General features: G+C 41.4%; 4 protein-coding genes across 6 annotated transcripts; 2 read left to right on the forward strand and 2 right to left on the reverse strand.

Moving 5' to 3' along the window:
- Nucleotides 1–429: 429 nt before the first annotated feature.
- On the forward strand, nucleotides 430–14,869 carry LOC145890565 (uncharacterized). Of its 2 annotated transcripts, none has more exons than XM_082981678.1 (20): nucleotides 430–615; nucleotides 1,114–1,272; nucleotides 1,338–1,583; nucleotides 2,012–2,179; nucleotides 2,407–2,582; nucleotides 3,049–3,165; nucleotides 4,057–4,162; nucleotides 4,761–4,904; nucleotides 10,168–10,326; nucleotides 10,496–10,571; nucleotides 10,800–10,961; nucleotides 11,298–11,412; nucleotides 11,685–11,897; nucleotides 12,298–12,543; nucleotides 12,997–13,086; nucleotides 13,216–13,325; nucleotides 13,621–13,753; nucleotides 13,890–14,006; nucleotides 14,124–14,218; nucleotides 14,371–14,869. In XM_082981678.1, exons 1-20 carry the CDS (start codon nucleotides 522–524, stop codon nucleotides 14,528–14,530), a joined length of 2,886 nt encoding a protein of 961 aa, XP_082837804.1. In that variant the 5' UTR covers nucleotides 430–521; the 3' UTR covers nucleotides 14,531–14,869. The 2 variants fall into 2 exon arrangements, with proteins under 2 accessions (XP_082837804.1, XP_082837803.1); XM_082981677.1 differs by having other exon boundaries at nucleotides 1,338–1,586; nucleotides 4,057–4,153; nucleotides 4,749–4,904; nucleotides 14,371–14,865.
- Nucleotides 6,287–9,653, reverse strand: LOC145888899 (choline transporter-like protein 1). The gene is made up of 3 exons (XM_082979770.1): nucleotides 9,108–9,653; nucleotides 7,113–8,885; nucleotides 6,287–6,766 (listed from the first exon to the last, which is right to left on the reverse strand). The coding sequence occupies exons 1-3, from the start codon at nucleotides 9,651–9,653 to the stop codon at nucleotides 6,287–6,289; spliced, it is 2,799 nt and encodes a 932-aa protein (XP_082835896.1).
- Nucleotides 14,870–14,878: 9 nt separating the features above from the next.
- Nucleotides 14,879–16,284, forward strand: LOC145890577 (uncharacterized). Of its 2 annotated transcripts, XM_082981691.1 has the most exons (5): nucleotides 14,953–15,116; nucleotides 15,178–15,230; nucleotides 15,455–15,599; nucleotides 15,660–15,769; nucleotides 15,841–16,283. In XM_082981691.1, exons 1-5 carry the CDS (start codon nucleotides 15,098–15,100, stop codon nucleotides 16,099–16,101), a joined length of 588 nt encoding a protein of 195 aa, XP_082837817.1. In that variant the 5' UTR covers nucleotides 14,953–15,097; the 3' UTR covers nucleotides 16,102–16,283. The 2 variants fall into 2 exon arrangements, with proteins under 2 accessions (XP_082837816.1, XP_082837817.1); XM_082981690.1 differs by having other exon boundaries at nucleotides 14,879–15,230; nucleotides 15,841–16,284.
- A 26-nt stretch (nucleotides 16,285–16,310) lies between these two features.
- On the reverse strand, nucleotides 16,311–19,510 carry LOC145890573 (uncharacterized). Its single transcript, XM_082981686.1, has 9 exons — nucleotides 19,392–19,510; nucleotides 19,165–19,305; nucleotides 18,511–18,635; nucleotides 18,074–18,283; nucleotides 17,712–17,949; nucleotides 17,371–17,520; nucleotides 16,978–17,108; nucleotides 16,663–16,746; nucleotides 16,311–16,584 (listed from the first exon to the last, which is right to left on the reverse strand). The coding sequence occupies exons 1-9, from the start codon at nucleotides 19,459–19,461 to the stop codon at nucleotides 16,519–16,521; spliced, it is 1,215 nt and encodes a 404-aa protein (XP_082837812.1). The 5' UTR covers nucleotides 19,462–19,510; the 3' UTR covers nucleotides 16,311–16,518.
- Nucleotides 19,511–20,082: the final 572 nt, after the last annotated feature.

The raw sequence follows: 20,082 nt of genomic DNA on the forward strand, positions 1-20,082 counted from the left end.
ATAATCATTGATGTCGCAGGAGGGCAGAAGAGAGCAAGTCAGTGCAAAACAGGAAGCGTTTCATTTCCTGTGTTGTTACAACCACGCGTATGACGCATAAGCACGCCTTCGATGAGTTATATGCTAACGTTGATTCGTTTCACGGTTTCGAGTCTTTGCCCTGGAGATCACGTCAGCGGCTAGTTCCAGTTAGATGGTCGAAGGACCGCAGGACACGGAAGGTTTACTGTTCAGCGTGGTTTCATTTCACACCGTCAGACGGAACGATGCGTAGGGTTTTGAATGGGTTTCTTACTTTTTGGAGGCTTTAGAAAGAGAACCTCGCATTTGCACACTGGTCTTATGTGTTGTAGAACTCGACAAGGTTCAAAGGATTTAGCTATAGCGCCTGATGAAGTAACAAGCAGTGTTCTTTATTGTCTAGGTTTTTAGGCTAGCTAGGTGTACTTTGACAGAATGCAAAAATATTTCTGAAGAAAGGGTGCTGGAAACAGATTTCTCTCCGAGGAACAAACAGGAATATGTTGAGGTTGGTAGTAGCGATGTTTGTGCTGTCGACGGGGGCCACAGGAGCGCCCGGCCCGGCTAGTACGTGCAAAGCCGTTCATCGAACAGGTAAGAAAGTAAATGTTAAATTTTGCATGGCATATGTGCAAGTTGGTGCTCGCTCAATAGATTGTAAGCATGTAAAATCATCACAATATATATGTCAAGATACACGATTAAGGTAGCAATTACTTGGAGCGTATGATTCTAAAGATGAAAGCCAAAGCTAAAATTTTGCTGGTAAGCATGGACGAGGCAAACGTTTCTAACACTATACTGCGTTAATCATCAATACTTAGCACTGCATGATGATGATTATAGTGTTTGAAACGTCCAAGCGTACCGGTATACTTTTAGCCTGTTTAGATTTCCATTAGCGTAAATAACCATTATGTATTTTAAAGCATATTAATGTTTACAATGTAAAATAGACTGATTTTCTGGCATAAAATTAACGTACTGTATTCTCCCGACGTTTCGTCTGCCATACAGCCAGACTTCGTTAGGATATTAATGTTTAGTTAACACTGATGCTACTTAACTTTACCCTCCGGTCGTTATGTACAGTTATCAAAGACGCGTGTGAGCTGAGCTTGCATGTAAGCGCAAGTTCCTTTTTACCTTGCGATGAAACGCGGAATCTGACCCAGGAAGAGTGCCTCAGGCGCAAGTGCTGCTGGCACGACCCGCGCAACCCTCACGCCCCCAAGTGCTTCAAAAAGCCAAGTAAGTTTTTACCGTTGTTCCTGATGATCAAAAAGCGGCCTTTTTACATGTACGAACCTACGCAGTCAAGTGCTACGTTGACCTGCGCCGCGAGAAGTGCAACGTGTTGCTCGGAACTGGAATACAGGGAATATACACAGGCTACTCGGCGAACGGGACATATTGTCACGTCAGTGAAATTGCTCTCGCAAACGAGCGAGACCGGCAAGTTTTGGGATATCACCATGACGACGGCTACGAAATAAACCACACCATGGAGCCGTCCATATGCCGAAACTCTTGGAATTACACAGCTGTTCGGCTGCCAAACAGTAGTAAGTGAAGTCCTTACTTCCGAGTGTTTATTGTTCTTAAGCTAGAGCTAAAGCCCACAGGGCCTTATTTGCATTCGATTTGCATTACGAAAAGTAAGCGAGCTATACTGTGGAGTAGGAATTGTTAATATCAATACATTCTTATCCCTTGTCGGTGCTGTTTTTGCAATTTTTGTTTTATTGGTTCATACACGTTAATCCCTTGTTTCGTTTATCCCTGGACTGTTACGATGGGTAGAAAATTGTCCGTTTGATCAAAAGTGTTTCGTGCAGTTGCGTCAAACGCGTATTTCTCTTCCAATGTTTCAGTAAAATTCAACGAAAGTCAGTGGAGAAACAGAGAAATGAAATCAATCTTCTGTAAACAGCGACTGTTTCAAGGGTGCAGTGCTTATAGCCTACAAACAATTTTATCCTTCTTTCAGCCGATTGTAACGTGACGCTGAACAACAAAAAAAGTATGTCTGGAAAACTGCAGTTCAACGCGGCGTGTATAATAGAAGATCGCCAACACGGCAATTTGTACTCGTTTCTTCTTGAAAGACATTCGAGGTGCATGTGTCGTGTGGAAGCGTGGTTACAAAGCAAAAAAGGTAACACTCCTTTACACGAGTTTGTTACTGCATGTGTCAATTTACGGAATTCCTGCCATCCACTGTTAGCCGAACAGTTGTTCGGCTGAAGCTGCCAAATTGGGTGTTGTGTTCACGAAATAATTTAACTAGATGACGTGTTAAAATATCACGGCTAAAATTTGGACTTACAATATTTGTCACTGTTTTTTAAACTTTGAGGCCCAAAATTCCATGCATCTACGCAGAGACTTTGAACGTGTCTGCAAACGTCCTCAAGTACATCAGGAACCTCGAAAACCGGTCAAGTTGCACCCAAGTGCTTGGTAACATCATACGTAAGTCGTGGAGGAACAGAGTAGCTCCTGTCAACAGACAGGAAGTTGACGTGGTTCTCGACGTTCTTTCGAATCTCACCAACCAGGTATTTTAGGTTTTCAGCTAAGCATGCATAAAAATGCTTTTAAAAGTTTGGATGGATTTTTGTATTTTTGTGAGTTATGTTCAAGGTAGTTGAACAAAATGACAGGCCTGAAAAACTCCTATATCGTGGCAAATATGAATTTTGGTTCGTTTTGCAACTGTGGCCACGTCTTATTTTGATGAACATATTTTGATGTGTACCTTTCACGCTTTCGATTGAAAATACATCCGATTTTCGTAACCGCAAAATTTGAAGTAAAAATCGTAAAAGTCGTAAAAATTTAAAGATCTCCATTACGCCACGTTACACAATCGAAAGGCAATCTATGCAATGTAACATTGAAGGTTATTAAGCCTCTAACGCCACTTCGTTGTCTTAAACATGCGAACAACTAGAAACGCTGTACATGAGGTAACTTCCTCTTGTATGGATCACGAAGCTAAGGTGACGTATCGTTTGCTTGCAGGACGTGCGTGAATTTTCTTATGTAGACGCCGAGGTCCTCTTGCACAGCACTAGAAAAATATCCGACTATTCATTCTACGAAGGACTCCGACAGTCTTCCGCCACAGACATCGTTTCGGTAAGAATTTAACCGTCTGTGTTCAAATGTCATTGAATTCAGTTTTTTCCTGGCACCTTCGCCAGGTCTAAGCAGTCGCCATGCTTTCAACCTGTCAATGTGCGAAATAGTTTATCTGCCAATAGTTAACAAGGACATTTTGGGCAGGCAAGAAGGCGTATTGTGATCAACTTTTAGGTCCCACCAAATCGACCAAAGCATTTACTGGCATCCTTAAACCGTATGTATGGGGCCTACAACTGTAGAATTTGTTTCACTTTTTAGATGCGTTTAGATGCACCTGTTCCCTTTCAAAAACAACATGCGACAAGAGGGTCATTTTAAGGGCGTGCTATTATACGTCATGGGTACGTCATATCAGTTTTAACACATGGTGTATGTGGGCGGCGGAAATTGATCGTTTTGTGTGTGCCAGCTGTAATGTATTAGTGGGCTTCCGGGGCCACAGCGCTGATGGGTCTTCCGTTGTAATACTGTTTAAAGTTGGTAATTGTCACGTCTCTGCTCGTATACATACCCAACTACGTATATATCAGCTGCGTTTGACCTATTCTGCCTTATTCATAAATGCTTAAATCATCAAAGTTGTATATACCCTGTCAGACAACCTATTGGTTGGCGCAAGACATTACGTCGCATGGTATGGTCCCAAACGTTAATACTTAATGCACAGTTAGTATTTGACACACATTGCGCTTCATTAACAAGGCATTTTCACAGGCATAAAAAATTATTCGCTTTAAGCTTGTTACCCCCCAAAAATTATGTTTTTACAAAAATTTGTGTAAGCTCAGTAACGACCTTAAACCAACACCAAGGGCGCTGATTATAACCTTTAAATAACGAGCGGACAAGGAACCGTGTTGTTTACTAAATGAAACCTTTCCTCAGAAAACCACCACGGCCATGAGCAACTTGATTTGGAGATTTTCGCATACTGGGTCCGCAGAAGGAAGCAATTCGAACGAACGCGTGGCGGCCTTGCAAGGTATAAATAGTAAATTCCACTTATGACTTATAATAGAAACTTCAATGTGCGTTGCTAAGTATTGTTTTATTCCGAAGAAACACGCGGAAGTCAGTTGCGTTCATGGACCAACGTCTTTCAGTGCCTAAATTTGCTCTAGGCTAATTATGGGTGGTTTGACTCCTTAACGTCATATACAGTCGGGTTTTTTGTTTTACATTCGGTCCTCCAACTGACCTATTGTTTTATCGTGATTCATTTTCTCAGTAAAGGCCCCTCCATTATAGTTTCCGTGTCAATTAAGAGTAGTGGTGTCACTGTGGAGGTTTGTTGGTCTAACAGTTAGACTGCAACGGTTTCCTAACCTGGGGTACATGAGCCACTCTTTCTTTAGGGATTCATACAACGAAATAGCCCACAAAAACCACTTTTGTAATGAAATAATCACCACTTAACAGGGTACTAGTAAAATTATGTTCGCTTCTTATAGCAAATCAGCTGGAAAATACGGGAAAAGTTAAATCCTCTATTTCAAGCAATGTCAAAGAGAGTGTTTTCTTATAAAGTTCAGGAAAAACCATGCCTGCAACGACACTAATAACGCAACTTTGTATAGACTCGAGTAAAGAACCGATGGCTGAGAGCGCGCAGTCGAAACCGGGCACAGCGGAGTTCATCGAAAAGCAATCTCGAGTGAAGTTTGATATTTTCCAGACACTTGAAACTGTAACTGAGACGATCGCTCGGCACATTCAAACCCATGACAAGAAAGGTGAGTTTGAACTTATCAGGTTGTTATTATTTATGCACAAGACCCAGTTTTGTCAGCCTCAACTATATACGTTTCAGAAATGTTGCGTAGAGGTCAAATTTAAATGCACTATCACATTTGGTCTAGTCCAAAAAGTAAAGCCAGATCTAAAATGCTGTTGATCATATTAAGTAGACGTTTCGAACTTCAAAAGGCTTTTTGCAAGCAGTTCACTGTAGTACTGATGATGAACCCAGTAAGAGTTCGAAACGTCTACGTAATATGTTCAAGAGCATTTTAGCTCTGTCTTTCCTTTTTAGACTCGTCAACTCCACATATTTTGCACCCAAGTACATGCGGTCTATTTGTACCAAATAAAGACAAAAAACATTTATTAATCACAGTGGCGGAAGTACTGACTGGAATAAGTACAACAACAATGCGGTAAAATAAACAATACAGTAAGGCGATAAATCCAGATATGTGCAATTGCTTGGGATGCCGCCGCCAGTTATTGTGCCCACCACTACATCAAGATTTTTATTAAAACCCCTTTACATCTCTTAAACCGAAACTGGTCAACAATTTCTCTCCGCCCTTAATCCTGGAGTCTTCCTTAGTACCAGGCATTGTGAAAGGTTATGCACGTGACTCGATGGGACCAATCACCGAGCAGGCGCGTAACCTAACAAATGATTCTTCCTCTTCCACGCGTCATGATCTACGAAGAAGTCAACCCTAGGTTATGTGCGTGTCTTACGGGACCAATCGTAAGCAGACACGTAACCCAAGGTCTCCTGCCTCTAAGATAAACTGCGTTTCAATTAAACAAGTTGTTTTGGGGACTTTTTGGGGACCCTTCTTTTAAAAAAGTTAGGGACTTTCTTAAAAATATCTTCCAGCAAGCTCGCTACGTCCAAACTTTTTTAGCCTGGTATTTTATACCTGGTGTTAGCGCGTCATGCGTTTGGTAAGTGCACGAAAAAATTAAACAAAAAACAGATAAATACAACCACTCTCTGGCGACACCGTCAGTCATATTGGCCTATTACTCGAAGACCAACGACAGGTACGGCGGAGATACCTAAAGTTGTCTTTGCCTTTGCTTTTGAGGCACAGTTTGTCCCAGTATATGTATGGGTACAGTATGCCATAAGTGGATAATGGAAACAGAAATTAAGGGGTTTAATTCCCCCCGACTTACATATAAACGTAAACATGTCTCCCAACACTTTTGCCCGATTTATATAGACATATTACCCTCACCCATACTAAAATGTATCAAAGACAAGTTCGTTCCCCCAAATCAAACTTATGTACATTGACGTGCGATTAAACCCCATAAAATCAGAAATATCCAGACTAATATATAACGTCCCCCCTCCCCCCTGATATGTACCGAGTTATATGATGTAGCTCGGAAAACAAGCCTGCTGTGGCCTGTTGGCGGCCTTGTATGCCGCAAATGCCGCCGACTCGGGGTCCGCAGGCGGGTCACCCATCTCCTTTACACTGGTCTCTGATTCCTGACGCATGGGCTGGCCGTCAGCCATGTGTATCGTCATATCGCTTTCAGGACGAAAAACCTCTTCGTCGGATGCTTGGGTCTCGTTGATGGTAGGCATCGGTATGGGCATGGACCTACGTATCGGCTGCTGGACGTGAAACTCCTCGTTCTCGTCCAGTCTCTCGTACACGGGTTGCCCGGGCAACGGGGTGTAGGACATATCGACTGCAGTCGCTACGGTCGGTATCGCTTTGGCTCTTTTGTCAGCCGGAAGGTCAATTGGTGGAAATGGGGTTTGAGAGCGACGCTTTTGGTCGTATTTCACCTCCTTGTGGCAGATTTTCGCCAGGGGAGACTTTTCTCGCTCAATCATCACCTGGAAACGTTGTTGCGTGGAATGAAGTGACGCTACTTTGATGGTTATAGTTATGTAACTTCATATGATGTTTATAGTGTATTTCCTTAAATTCTATTTGAGTAGGCGATACTGACGATGCCTATGGTATGGGCAAAATAATAATGACTTTTCACTGATAAAAAGAAAGTTATTGATGAAAGACTTTTTACATAAAACTAGTCGAATCTCCTTAAAGAACAAATATATTATTATTCTTTCTCCTCACTTCGAAAAATGCCATGAGTTATCTGTATTCATGTGTCGCCGAAAAACACTTTGCTTTGGTAATTACACCCCGAAAGTTCAAAAATGTATATTATTTTACCTGATCCACGAATGTGTCAAACATATCCACAACCACCATATCTCCGCAGTCTTGGGGGCCAAAGTCATCGTCGGCCGACTTGGACCGAGGAAAAACTTCTTTTTTGCCATTCTTGTCAGTTCGCTTTCCTCTTGCTGCCCACGGCCTTTCCTGGCGTGAAAATCTTCGTTGCTTGCCGGTAGACTCTGCCGGCTCCTTCTTGGCCTTTCGTAACTTTTGAGCGCCTTCCATCATGTACTTCTGCAGTCGCAGGCTGCTGTAGTAAGGCCGCTCTCCGCCGTCGTTGCGCTGCTGATCGTCACAGAAGCACAGGAAAATGGTATCAATCGCCATACCGTACACGTTAAAGAAACAGGTGGATATAACCAGTCCCGCAAAGCATGCTACGATCATTGGTGCGAGGTATTCTGTATGCGGCACGCCTTTGCCAAGTTTAGCTACAAACCATGTGAAAGATATGAACCCTGTAAGTACCACCACCGCCACTTTGCCAAGGAGTATACAGAATCCCGTCATACAGTTGAGGGCCATCACGTGTTGAGCATTGCTGACCAATAAGGACAGTGCACGTTTTGCTCCACCGCAGAAACTATCTCCGTACACTGCTACGCATATGTAAGCGTTCCGGTTAATGTATTTTAGAAACTTCTCGAAACACGCCAGACAACAGGACAGGCATTTGATTGCGTACTTCGCTGCTTTGTTGTCGCTGCCTTTAAGTTTTCGCTGTGCGTAGGCGAGAACCAGCCTGATAAACTGGACAATTGCTATTATCAGTGACCCGAATGCCACTGATCCCATGTGGTAGAGAATCAGATCTTTAGTGGGTTTCAAGGTGGGACAGAGGTTACACTTGCATTTCTTCTTTGCCACACCGCGCGTAAAGAACCAACTGGAGACCGCGCCCGCCAGTATCACTTGCTGACAACTGGAAACGAATTGCAAGATCCAAAGGCCGCCGAACACGTGACCGGCAAGCAAACCGAGCACCGGCGTTTTCGGATTCTCCACAAATCGTACCATGCCATCAGAATCGATCCTCGGCCTTCCGACGGTAAACAAACATGCACCTATGAAGAGCATGTATGCGAGAACAGCCACCATGACCAGAAGAGTAATGAAAGGCTGCAGCAACATGCCCGGCATACTGAAAATGGACAGACTCGCCTCGTCAAAGAGGTTAACCACCAGACAGAGACTCTTGCGAGCCCAAATCATGATCAAGTAGATGATAATCGTGACTATCGACACTGCGATGCATAGAGGAAGCAGGTAGTCCGACTCCTGAAGCGCCGACACATTTAACGAATCGAGTAGGCTGCTAGTGTTGAACGCGCTTACGCCGGTCAAGTTTCCACCAACAGAGGAAATGGCGGTATCAGCCAATGGGATCGCTGAATTTATTGCTTCCGATACGTCACTACCGGTCACGGCCCCTATAGCCACTGCGTAGTTGAACCAGAGGAAGCCTGTCACAGCCGCACTGCCGAGACACGCGACCAAAATAATGCTGATGACGATCACACGGCTGAAAAACTGAAGAAAAATGATCATTGCCAAGGACACAGCGAGGGCGATAATCACCAAGTAGACTGTGTCCCTCCAATACTTGATCGCGCTGGTCACCAGTTGCTCAGCAACCACAGTGAGTGAAGACAAGTCACCTCGGGCTCCATCTATCGTTGTACCAGCCGTTGGATCGAAGGAAACATTTTGGTTGTTAATTTCGGGAACAGCTACTTGGACAGCCACGTCTGCTAGAGCCGATACGCCCTGCGAAATAGGATTTAGTTTTGTAGCCAGTAAGTTTATATGGCACTATATGAAGGTATACGTTTTTGGCTATAGCGTTTGATGTACATAACTATGAGCATAATGGTAGTAATATTGTTGTAATTCCATTTTATACAATATGCACATTTACGATGTCTTGATATTCCTAATAATTTTAACACAACAATTTCAAAAACACGTTTAATCGCAAGTAAAAATTACCTTGAGAAGCGTGGATGGAATGCAACGGTTCAACACGGGATGATGGGCCAATATGATTCCGTAGGGCATCGTACAGACGCGTTCAGCAACGAGCGTAGCGTTCAAATTGTAACCGTTAGCGGTGAGAAGATCAGCGCAGTTGGTTGGAGACGTTGGGCACTCACTCACACAAATGCTTGCCGGTCCACTTTCCATATTGATGTATTGCGTCGGGTCCAAGACCATCTTGATATCGGAGAAAGCCATTTCAAAGAGAAGCGCGCGTTCCGTGTGGTCTTTTCCCGAGTGTTCGACTCCAGCAATCGGTATATTGTTCTTCCGCCCGCACACATTACCCCATGAATCGACACCGTTCAAGTAACGGCCAATGTCCCCCTTTTGGAGGCCAAAATATGCCAAATAACCCATTCCACCGAGCATGGCGATGAAGAGCAGCAAAAATAAGACATCCCGGGGGCGTCGGACCTTCTCAGGAGTCGTGCTTGGCTCAGCGCCTGGCAGAGCTTCGACGTCATTGCTGTTTGCACCTCTTGAGCAGCAACCCATCCTGGGTGCCAGTTAACAGATCAAATACAGCCAAGGTGCAGAATAAGCAAACGTTCTGCGCGTCTAAAGGAATCTTACGCTTGTCGGAGTGCCAAATTATCGGTTTATGATGAAAAACCTCAAAAAACTGGAGAATCACTACGCACAAAGCGAGCGACTATCCAGTGAAATGCCCCAAATTTCCATTTTTTGTGCAAGCCAAATTTCTCCATTGTGACGTTGAACACAATGTTTAATTGTAACGTAACAATTAACTTGGTAGCATGTGTGTTTGCTAGTCTTCCTATTTTTACATTTACTATCAGGTAGTTTGGATAGCACACCGAGTATTTTAATTTAGAGTACATTTTTTTGGACAAAAAAAAGGTATGTTAGAACATACATTTTGCGACTTTTTTATTGTAATGGTCTCTCTCTGGGGTGGGTTAAAGGGGCACAGAAAAGTCGTCCGCTGCAACTGACAAAACTAAAAATGTACATTTTTCTCCATATACTAATTTAAATTATGTTTCAGAGTTTTATCTTCGGGCTGACGAGAGGTTTGTTGACTTGCAAATATCTGTGACAGACACCCTTGAAGCAAGCAACATACTAAACCGTTCCCACTCAATAAACAACACAAGCAAAGGCAAAAATCAAATGCTCATAACTAACTTCCCACCAAAAAGCAAGGGTAAGTATATTGACAGCACTAACAAGTCTTTACGTGACCGGTCAGCTGCAAGCTTTTGAACATTATAGCATAATATAACTTTACACTGGTAGGTATACACCATATGGCCAAGCGGCATGCCGAAATAAATTGCAAAGATACGCTTATAAATTGTATTCAATATTTGCAGATTCATCAGAAGATAGTGTTGCAGTCATGTCAGTCTTTTACAATTTTCCTGTTTCGGAAGAGGATCCAATAAAAAGGTTTTATTGACGTATAAATTTGCTAAAATGTTGTTTTATTTAGAATGTTTTTTTATGAAGTTGTCAAGTATTTCCGAATTTTCATGAGAAGAATTCCACTTTTCACGTTGATTTGATTCTGTGCTGTGGGCTATAGGCTACATATACGTCTACCATTTTTTTTACATTTTGCACTACGTAAATCCACCGTTTTCTCAATTCAAAACATTAAGGTTATTTCTTTGGCAGAGCAAGCGATTATTTGTCCGTTAACCTATGGAAGTTTCACCGTGGCAACGCTGATCACGTGTCTGTGCCAGTTGATTTCAAATTACAATGGAGGAACACAACCCAGCAAGCTTCTGTCCCAACTTGCCAGTTTCTCACTTCCAATATTTCCGCTACAGAAAAGTAAGTTACCCTGACGCAGATGCTTTTCTTTATCCGATAAACCAGAAGACAGCGCATTCACGACAAGTCTTGCTTTGAATGCAAGACTCAACTATTTGCAGAGTTTGTACAATGTTTAAATATTAATCGACACCTGCCCATACTGCTTTACGGACAAATACACTTTGTTATGTGATAAAGACACGCATTCACCCTTGAAACAGGATGTTTACCAAAATCGTAACCAACTGGAAGAGTGTACATGTTACTTATTATTGCTTAATAAGACAGTACGCATTGAATTGTTAATGTATTTTATGCTTCAGACGAAAATCAATGTTGCGTATTTATTTACAGCGAGACGTTTAGTGATTTTGGGTGTCACGTGGTAACCTGGGATAGCAACGAAGTCACGTGCCGGTGCAACCACACTACACACTTTGCTGTCCTGCTAAAGGCGACTGGAGATACGGTAAGAGTACATTAGGTTACTGAATTTGTATTACACAAAAGATACATAATTCAACGTCAATGTCTTTTAACTGAAATATATAGAATAGGCGTTGGCGATAATAATGTACAGTAACCTGTGAGGCAAAACAAAATTTGTAAATTTGAACCGATGTGGAATCAACCGCATCTTTCACAAAAAGTGCAATACAATATTTCAATGCGCAGTCGTAGACTTTGGTTGAAAGTAACCTGCTGCTAAGCCAAGCCAAAATCATTTGATTACTTCGACAGGTTTCACCTGTGCACAACAAAATCATGCGCGTTATGTCTCTGGTTTTGGGAGGTCTTTCGATCGCCTGTCTTGCTGTCACCGTTCTCGTGTTCATTGCATGCCGGGAGACCCTCATAAAAGACCGCATGCTCATCCACTTTCACCTTATCCTGGCATTATTGGGTGGTTACATATCACTACTCCTATCAACTCTCTTTACATCTCCGGATGAGGTAATAATGTATATTGTGCCTCGATCTGAGATGGTTGGTTGAATAAATATACAGTATTTGCTGTACATTTAAAACTAACACAAAAGTTGCCCACTTCTGCAATACCCTTTAATCTGACTTACGACTATTTGGTATTTATTTATATACCGAGGAAATTTTAATGAGTAATTGTACAGAATGAGTGAGGAAACGTGGTGATTGCACAGTATTTACTGTATATTTATATGCATAACATCAACTATTCTTTCTTAAACGAAGGTCGGTTGAACAGCGACCGCGTTATTACAACATATATAACATATATATTTTTTCACTCATAAATTGTGGTCATTACCATTTTTTTGTTATAATTTTGTACTTTCTAAACCAAAAAAAACACTGCTAAACCATTTGTTTTCAGGTGTGGAAAACATGCATAGGTTGCGCCGTGGTCAGCCATTTTTTCTTCCTGGCCGTCTTCTTCTGGTCTCTGGTCGAGGGCTTTTATCTCTTCTACAAGATTGTGTTGGTGTTTGAGCGTAAGTGGGTTGAGTGTCTCCCCACCTATGCCCCAGTTCTAGGCTGGGTTGTTCCTCTTATTCTGGTGGTCACTTCGTTTATTTTGTCTCGAACGACGATGGAGCCAGAACCAAACGACAACTACAAGGTAAAACCACATTTAAATCACTATCTTTAAGCATTGGAGATGACTTGGGTCGTCTACGCCATTTACGCTGTTTAGATTTGTGAATGGAGTGACTGACACCATATGGCTTGATGAATTATCTGTTAAATTATCGTGATTAGCCACAGATATAGAATCAGATAAAATACCGCCACCAAACCATATCATATTAGCTTCAGCTGTATTAATAACGTGGACAATGCATATATTGCAAGGTTTTAAATCTGTCACGCGTGTTTAAAAGTATTGTCTGAAAACAACTCAACAAGATTATACGAGCAACCTGATTTATTCAAGCGCTTATCTTAAAGGTAGAAAAAGCTAAGCGAGAAAAACAATTCCACGTAACCGGATTGTTTGCCAGTCCCCTTTTCCACTTCCACACACCACATTGTTTTTTCCGTTCTCTTACCAGAAATCGCGTGTATTTTCCAGGACTCCTACGTCAATCCTAATACGTGCTTCCTCAATGAACGCAGCGGAATGATATGGTTTTTCATGGGACCGGTGGTTGCTATAATTCTGGTGAATTTTGTTCAACAATATGACGTATATGTGTGTATGTGAGTGTTGTAACAGCGTTAGAGTAGTTTCGACTGCAAAGTTACGGCATGAGCTTCGTTAAAGTACAACTAAACTGTCTTTTTATCAAAGCTGAACCTCCTGATTCTGGTCAAAGTGATGACGGTCATCTACAAAGCCACCGCTTCCTCCACTCGTTTAGCATCCACAGATAAATCAACGCGGATCGCTGAATCAGTCAGGTTTGTTCAAGAAATGTCTTGCTTTCAAAATTAGCGGATATTTAAGAGTGCATGGGTTGCGTACAATCCTACAAGATTTTTGGAAATTTAAGGTTCTTATAGTTTTTTTGTACTTTAAACCTTTATAGTTGGTGGAAGATTTTTTTACATATATTTTTCGATTTCATACATTTGAGCAACTTCGTCTATGATTGAAGCAAATGAGCCATAATAACCAGTGAGCTGCAGACAGTACATACTGTTTCGACCTATATAGTCTCATCAATTTCATTCCACATATACCATGTTTTATCAGACGGTCCGCTAGAGGCGCCCTCATACTGATGCCCATTCTCAGTTTACCGTGGATTATCGGTTTCCTTTACAACTTTTACACTGCTGATTCCACTGTGGGAGTAATTGTTGGTACAACTGGTGCCTACATACAGGTAAAGTCCAGTCTAAGTCGTATTGATTTTATTTGGGTTTGTTCTGCATTTCAACGACATGTCCGTTTAAGCGATTTGACGGTTTTAGTTGGTCTACTTCTATGGAGGGATAATATTAGCATCTATTTTGATTCAGGTGTTCCTTGCCGGCACCCAAGGCATTTTCGTATTTCTCTTCTATTGCGTATATAACGCCGACGTGAAGAATGCATATCAGTTGTCCGCTAGACGGCGCAAGTCAGTCAGCAGTCTGGTATGTTTTGGTTCGAGCTTGCAGTGATCACTTGCTGCTTCATGGAACAAAATTCAAACATATTTCGCTTGAAGACCCTGAATTCTGACCAGGCTTGTGACACGCATTTACTTTTAGCAACCAACTGATACTCAACAACGAAAAAGAAGTCGGATTCCGCTCTTGTTCTCCAGTGGCGACACAATCGACTCAAACCGGTCGAACAACAAAAGGTATGAGCCACATATATTATTAAAAACACCGTTTTTTATTCGTAAGAAGTTTGAATCGTAGCTGTCGGTATCTTCTAGTTGGCATACTTATAAATACATACTATTTTTCTGGTATTGTAGCCTTAAATCATTTGTCATCTTTACAATATTAGGGCATCACAGCGTTCGCACAGCCAGAGCGTAAGCCGAGGTTACCAAACCCGACGGTCGACATCAGCCAGTGTTCACACTCTAACAGCCAATGGCCTCCCAGCGTACGGAAGGTCGACATCCAACGATTCGTACAAAATACAACAAATCGAACTTACCTAACAGAGACGTTCATCTATGCTGCCTTTGACGTACAGCATATTTTTTGTAATCGTTACTGTTGTCTATTTGATAGTTCGTGGCACTTCTCTTTATAAAACAATGTAACTTGAAATAGCATACTTGTTTAACTCGCATTCGCAGCATTTTTGTGATTCGCACTTAAAAGTGTTTTGTTGTTGTGTGAACTGATTACTTTCTGTGAGATCCGTTTCTTCTTTTTTTAGCACACGACTCCACACATATATTTGCATAGATTTTATAAGCTGTCCTGAACTTGAACCCAAGGAAACGAAGTGGGCGAGTATGCCCTGAACCCAGTTTAATAAATTGAAAAAACAACTGATAATACTTCTATTCGACAAAAAAGCCCCTGCAGGTGTACTACCATCGCTACGATTTTCAAGTTAAAAAAACAAGTTACTTGGATTACATCAATCAATATCACATCATGAAAGTTATAGTTGTTGGTTTTCCAAAAACGGGCACCAAGTCTATGGCCGACGCCCTTGAAAAACTAGGATACAAGGTTTATGATATTTTGGAAAATTTTCAATATCATGGCCAACAATGGGACAAACTGGTAAACGTAGGTGGAGATTACAAAAATTTTGTTGAAATGTACCAGGATGTTGATGTTATTCTTGAAGCCCCTGCATTTTACTTCTGGGAGGAGATTCTACGTGCATTTCCTGATGCCAAGGTAGTTTTTCTGCACTTTTTTAGTACTAAACACTGAATTGTAGTTAGTTTGCAGGTAATGGATTCTTATAGCAACAGTTTAATAAATGTGTTGTTGTATGAAGTTTGTACTAAACATTAACCTTAAATTTTGCAGGTACATTTGCCGATAGTGTGGGAATTCACCCTAATTGTATGACTTCCAAGAAAAAACTATATTTTAGGTTTTATTGTTGATCGAATTAGGTGATTCTTAACCTTAGAGATGAGGACTTGTGGGTTGCCAGTTGGAAAAGGCAAATTGACCAAGATAACAAAACGACAAAGCTAAAGATTTATGGAACACTTTCCCCAACTGGATGGTATTACCATAGATTTGTGGTTGATTTCCGTGAGTGAATTTAAGGATATTATGCTATAATCTTTGAAATTTTGATGGATTATGTTTTAGAAAGGGTAATTCATGGATTCCACCGATCTTATTGGCCATGGCAAAAAATAGTTTTTAATGAAATGGTACAGCGAAGAAATTATAGACAACACAATGCATATGTTCAAAATGTAAGTGTTGTTCTACGTCATAGTGTTTTTTGTTCCTGCAATTGTAACTGTACACTGTTTTCATGTTTCAGAAAGTGCCCAGGGACCAACTGCTAGTGTACAGTGTATGTGATGGATGGGAGCCATTATGCAAGTTTCTTGGCAAAGATATTCCAAAATGTTCATTTCCACATAAAAACAAATCAGCATCATTTTATGAAGACGTCATGGACAGTCACCCCATAATGGTGAAAATGAAAAGGGAAACAACAATGTCTGTTCTTCTTATAAGTTGCTTTGCAACATTTTTGGGGTATAAACTATTTACAACATTGAGTGGGAAAATAAGATAAGGAAGAAATCATCAATAAATTTGAACTTGATTTTTACCATTTTCTAAATAACACTCGTACTACTGCAATTAAACATGTTTGTAGTTTAGTTGTTATACTCTGTTTTTAGTAACTTCACTAATTTTTACTAACTTTGTTGACGTTTTCACTGCAATTTGGTTTACTACCTCAGCAAGCGTATTGCAATTTATTTGAATAACCTGAGCAAATATATTTGTTTTCCATTTTATTTGATAGAAACTCAGCAAAACAACATAGCAGCAAGTATATGCATATGACAACAAAGTATTTGTAAAATATAAAGATAGAACTGTGTTTACATAAGTGCATTAAGGTTTACCATCCAACGTATAATGGTGCAGGCATTTACAGCAGGTAAAGTATCAGGTGGGCAAAACAAAACTTGTCCGAATCTATTTAAAACACGCAGAAGTGTTGGCTTCGGTCTTTGAAGTCAAAACCTAGCTCTTGCTCTGGTACATTCTGCAAAACAGATAACAGCATATTAGTTGGCTTGCTTTTAGTTTGTTGAATCAATACAGGGAATGACCGATTCTTTACCTGCAGCATTGCCTCCAGGGCGTTTCCGGACAGGTCGGCGTAGTAAACTCCAGGCTTGCGACAGATAATTCCTATTGCTTGGATCTGTTTGATAAACGCAGTGGTTATTTATTGTGAAGTTCATAAAAACGCGTTTCGTGTAAAGGACCGCACAAAAAATCAGTGTGTTATTCGTTTTCCGGGGAGTAATAAAGCCCACTCTAGACGTTCATGGTGTTAAGCTACTCTTTTATATGAGTACTTGCTGTGCAATGCATTTTGTGAGGTTTTTTTACAAGCCAACAGACAATTTTTAATCTTTCGTTCATTTCTCACCAGTTTGGATCTCGGTTCTTCGAACTGCGGTTCAGTAGAAAGGGCAACTTGTTGCATCCAGTTGTCGGCGGCGTTGAATGAGTTTATGTTGATCATTCCGATTAACATTCCTCTGTTGAGAGTAGACAATCCTGCACAAACATAACTAGAGTTGAATAAAGAACTTTTAATAATTTATTGGTGATAAAGTTTTACTAATGTGAAGACAGTTCGCTGTTAACATTCGAAGCAAAACGATTACTGTAAATTAGTCACATAATTTTATGTGCGGCATAATTTGTATTTGACGTCACTCGAACCAACATGCATCGTTTAAACTGTTGGTCAATGCCGTAAAATTTAAGGCCAGCATTAATGACGTAAGACACTTTTCAGGCTGCCTCATTCATGTACCATTATGCGATATGTCGAGTTCCTGCATCATTGGCATATGAGCGAACGCCCTGTCATCAATCGTCCTTATGACGTTGTTTCGAAGGTTCAGGGTTTTCAATGACGTCAATCCGCTAAATGTTTGTGACGTAATCTCCGTCAGTTGATTACCTGTCAATATAAATGAGTTGACATGATTGATGTCCAGAAATCCCCCCAAATGGCACAATGTAACCACTTTCTACTCGATTGTAAGCCAACAACTTTGAATCGAGCTTTAAAATATTCGCAATAGAAATAACCTTTCGAATTTAATCTTTATCGAAGCAAAAGGAATCTGCATTTCACCATGGCATGCTTACCGGACAAGTCAAGGGTCTCTAGTTTCGGTTTGCCGTTGAATGCTCCGTCAGCTATCTTGGAAATTACGTTTCCACTAAGGGAAAGGTATTTCAGAGCGTTCATGCCGGCCAATTTGGCGCCATCTAGCGAATCAATGCGGTTGTACGAAAGATGAAGATACTCGAGCCTCCAGAGTGGCGCAAATGCGGCGCTGGACCAAACGCTGATATTGTTGTTTGTAAGGCTGATAAAGTTGACCTAATATATGTAAGGTTTGACGCTTTTACAAAAATATGCAATTTAACTCAAAATGTGTGTATTGTTTTTTTTAATTACATATTCTTTGTATTGTTCACAATTTGCGTGATGACCAAAAGCTTACCCGGCCGAGCCCAAGGAAAGTGAAATAGTTGAGTGTTGTGAGTTGATTGTGGTCCATCGTCAAAGTGTTCAGGCTACGTAGTGGAACGAACGATCGCAATTGCACCGTGGTGATTGAATTCTCAGCTAAGTCGAGGTTTTCCAGCCCCGACAACCCCACAAACGTGAAACGTCCAATATTGGATAGGTCGTTTCCGCGAAGCCTGAGTTCCTGCAGGGGAAAATAAGGTCTTGTAGGATTTTCACGTTTCTGTTCAGCGGGTAAACAACAGCTTTTACTCATGTTGTGTTACTATTTAAATGGAACCGATTTTCTGGCATGAATTAATGTAGTTTATTTCTCCGACGTTTCGTCTACCAAACAGCAGGACTTCATCAGGGTTTAATACCGCAATAAAAACGTAAACCACACAACTTTAAAATTTTTCTTTAGCTTACCTTTAGGTTGGGTTCGTATCCAAAACCAGCATAGTCGATATCCGTAACACCGGAGCTTTCTATGATCAAACGGTAGATTGTCTGACGGGGTGCCGACGACGCTTCATCGGCCGAGGCATCTTCCTCTGTAAAAATAGATATTTTTATCACGCTGGAATATCCAACCCTTGACCGCAGCACAGTGTGAAGGATTTCAGATTTTTTTCTTGTAAATCTGATGCGGAATTTATGCGTAGGCAGTCTAGACTCCGTAGAGAGGATAATAATCGAGATATGAGTGAGTTATACATCGTTAGACCATCCATCAACCCGCCTACGCGTTAGGCTTTAAGTGTGTGTTTGTGTAAGCGGAGGTCTTGTTATCGCGAAACTGCCTTTTTAATGCCGTGTTTCTTTCGCCACATGCGGTAAACAGATTTAAATGATGAAGGTCATTCGGGCCCAAAGTTTTTCGGCTGAATTAGTTTATTTTGATAAAACCATAAATGCGTGATACCAGTACTAAATCATTGTCTGTGTCTTTATAAACAATAGTTTCAAGCATAGCAGAGCAACCATACATCTAATCCATGTCACACTGTTTTTGTAATTTTTCGTTACACTCTCTTCAGGTTAAATATCAGGTTGAATGATTTGCAAACAACTATTACTTACTTTCCTTGGCGATGTTACGGACACCGTGGAGCGCAGCATAAGTCAAATCTTCCGTCATCGTGATTGGTCCATTAAACTGACACGTGACCGTCACAGAGGTGGTGAGACCGAGGTGGTAGGGTACTCTGGTGCACTGATCGGCTGAAAAAACATGCAAGTTTTGTATTTTGCTAATGCGCGGTTGTGTGTACTGCTCTGCCACACACAATTTTATAAGCAACGTTTACCTTGGTTTGCCTGGGAGAAGACGAGCACGGCACACATCGACAAGATGACAACAGCAGTAATTTGCGTCATTTTGCAAATTGATTTAGAATTAGAGTTTAGAAATAATATCTTAAACCTGTAGGACATAAATTTGTATTTTTGCATAAAACGTTGCAACAAAAAACACGCCGTCATCAACAGCTTCCCCAGAAAAACCTTTTGGTTGAGAACCTTTAACTGCACACATTGTGTCGGCCTTCGACTAACGAGGAATCAGACCTCCTCTTTTCCCAACCCCTTCCACCGACGTATGTAAGTCTTTGCCCAACCGCGGTCCGTATTTATGTGATTCTGTGCGTGCCTTGCAGCCATTTGTGATGCGGCGTGCCTCTGACGTGTACGAAAGCCCAGAAATGATCCGATATACGATGTTAAATGCGGCAGACGCGGGCGAAATGCTCTGCGGCACCCTATGCTATTTATAGTACGAAGCCTTATTGTCGTGGCATTACGCCTTGCGGTACGTCGCATTTAGCCTGTAAGTGTGCATGTATCTTGGTTTAATACGAAGGCTTGCTGAATTCTGCTTTGTTGACGAGTGGTGCTGAGCCCTTTTGTGGGCACAGACTGCTCCGTGATGCCGCGATTACGGCAGAGACATCGTTGCTAAGTTGCCTCAAGCTAAATCACCCTACGAAAATATCTGAAATC

This window comes from Ascidia mentula, chromosome 2, assembly GCF_947561715.1.
Source record: "Ascidia mentula chromosome 2, kaAscMent1.1, whole genome shotgun sequence".
Classification (NCBI taxonomy): Eukaryota; Metazoa; Chordata; class Ascidiacea; order Phlebobranchia; family Ascidiidae; genus Ascidia; species Ascidia mentula.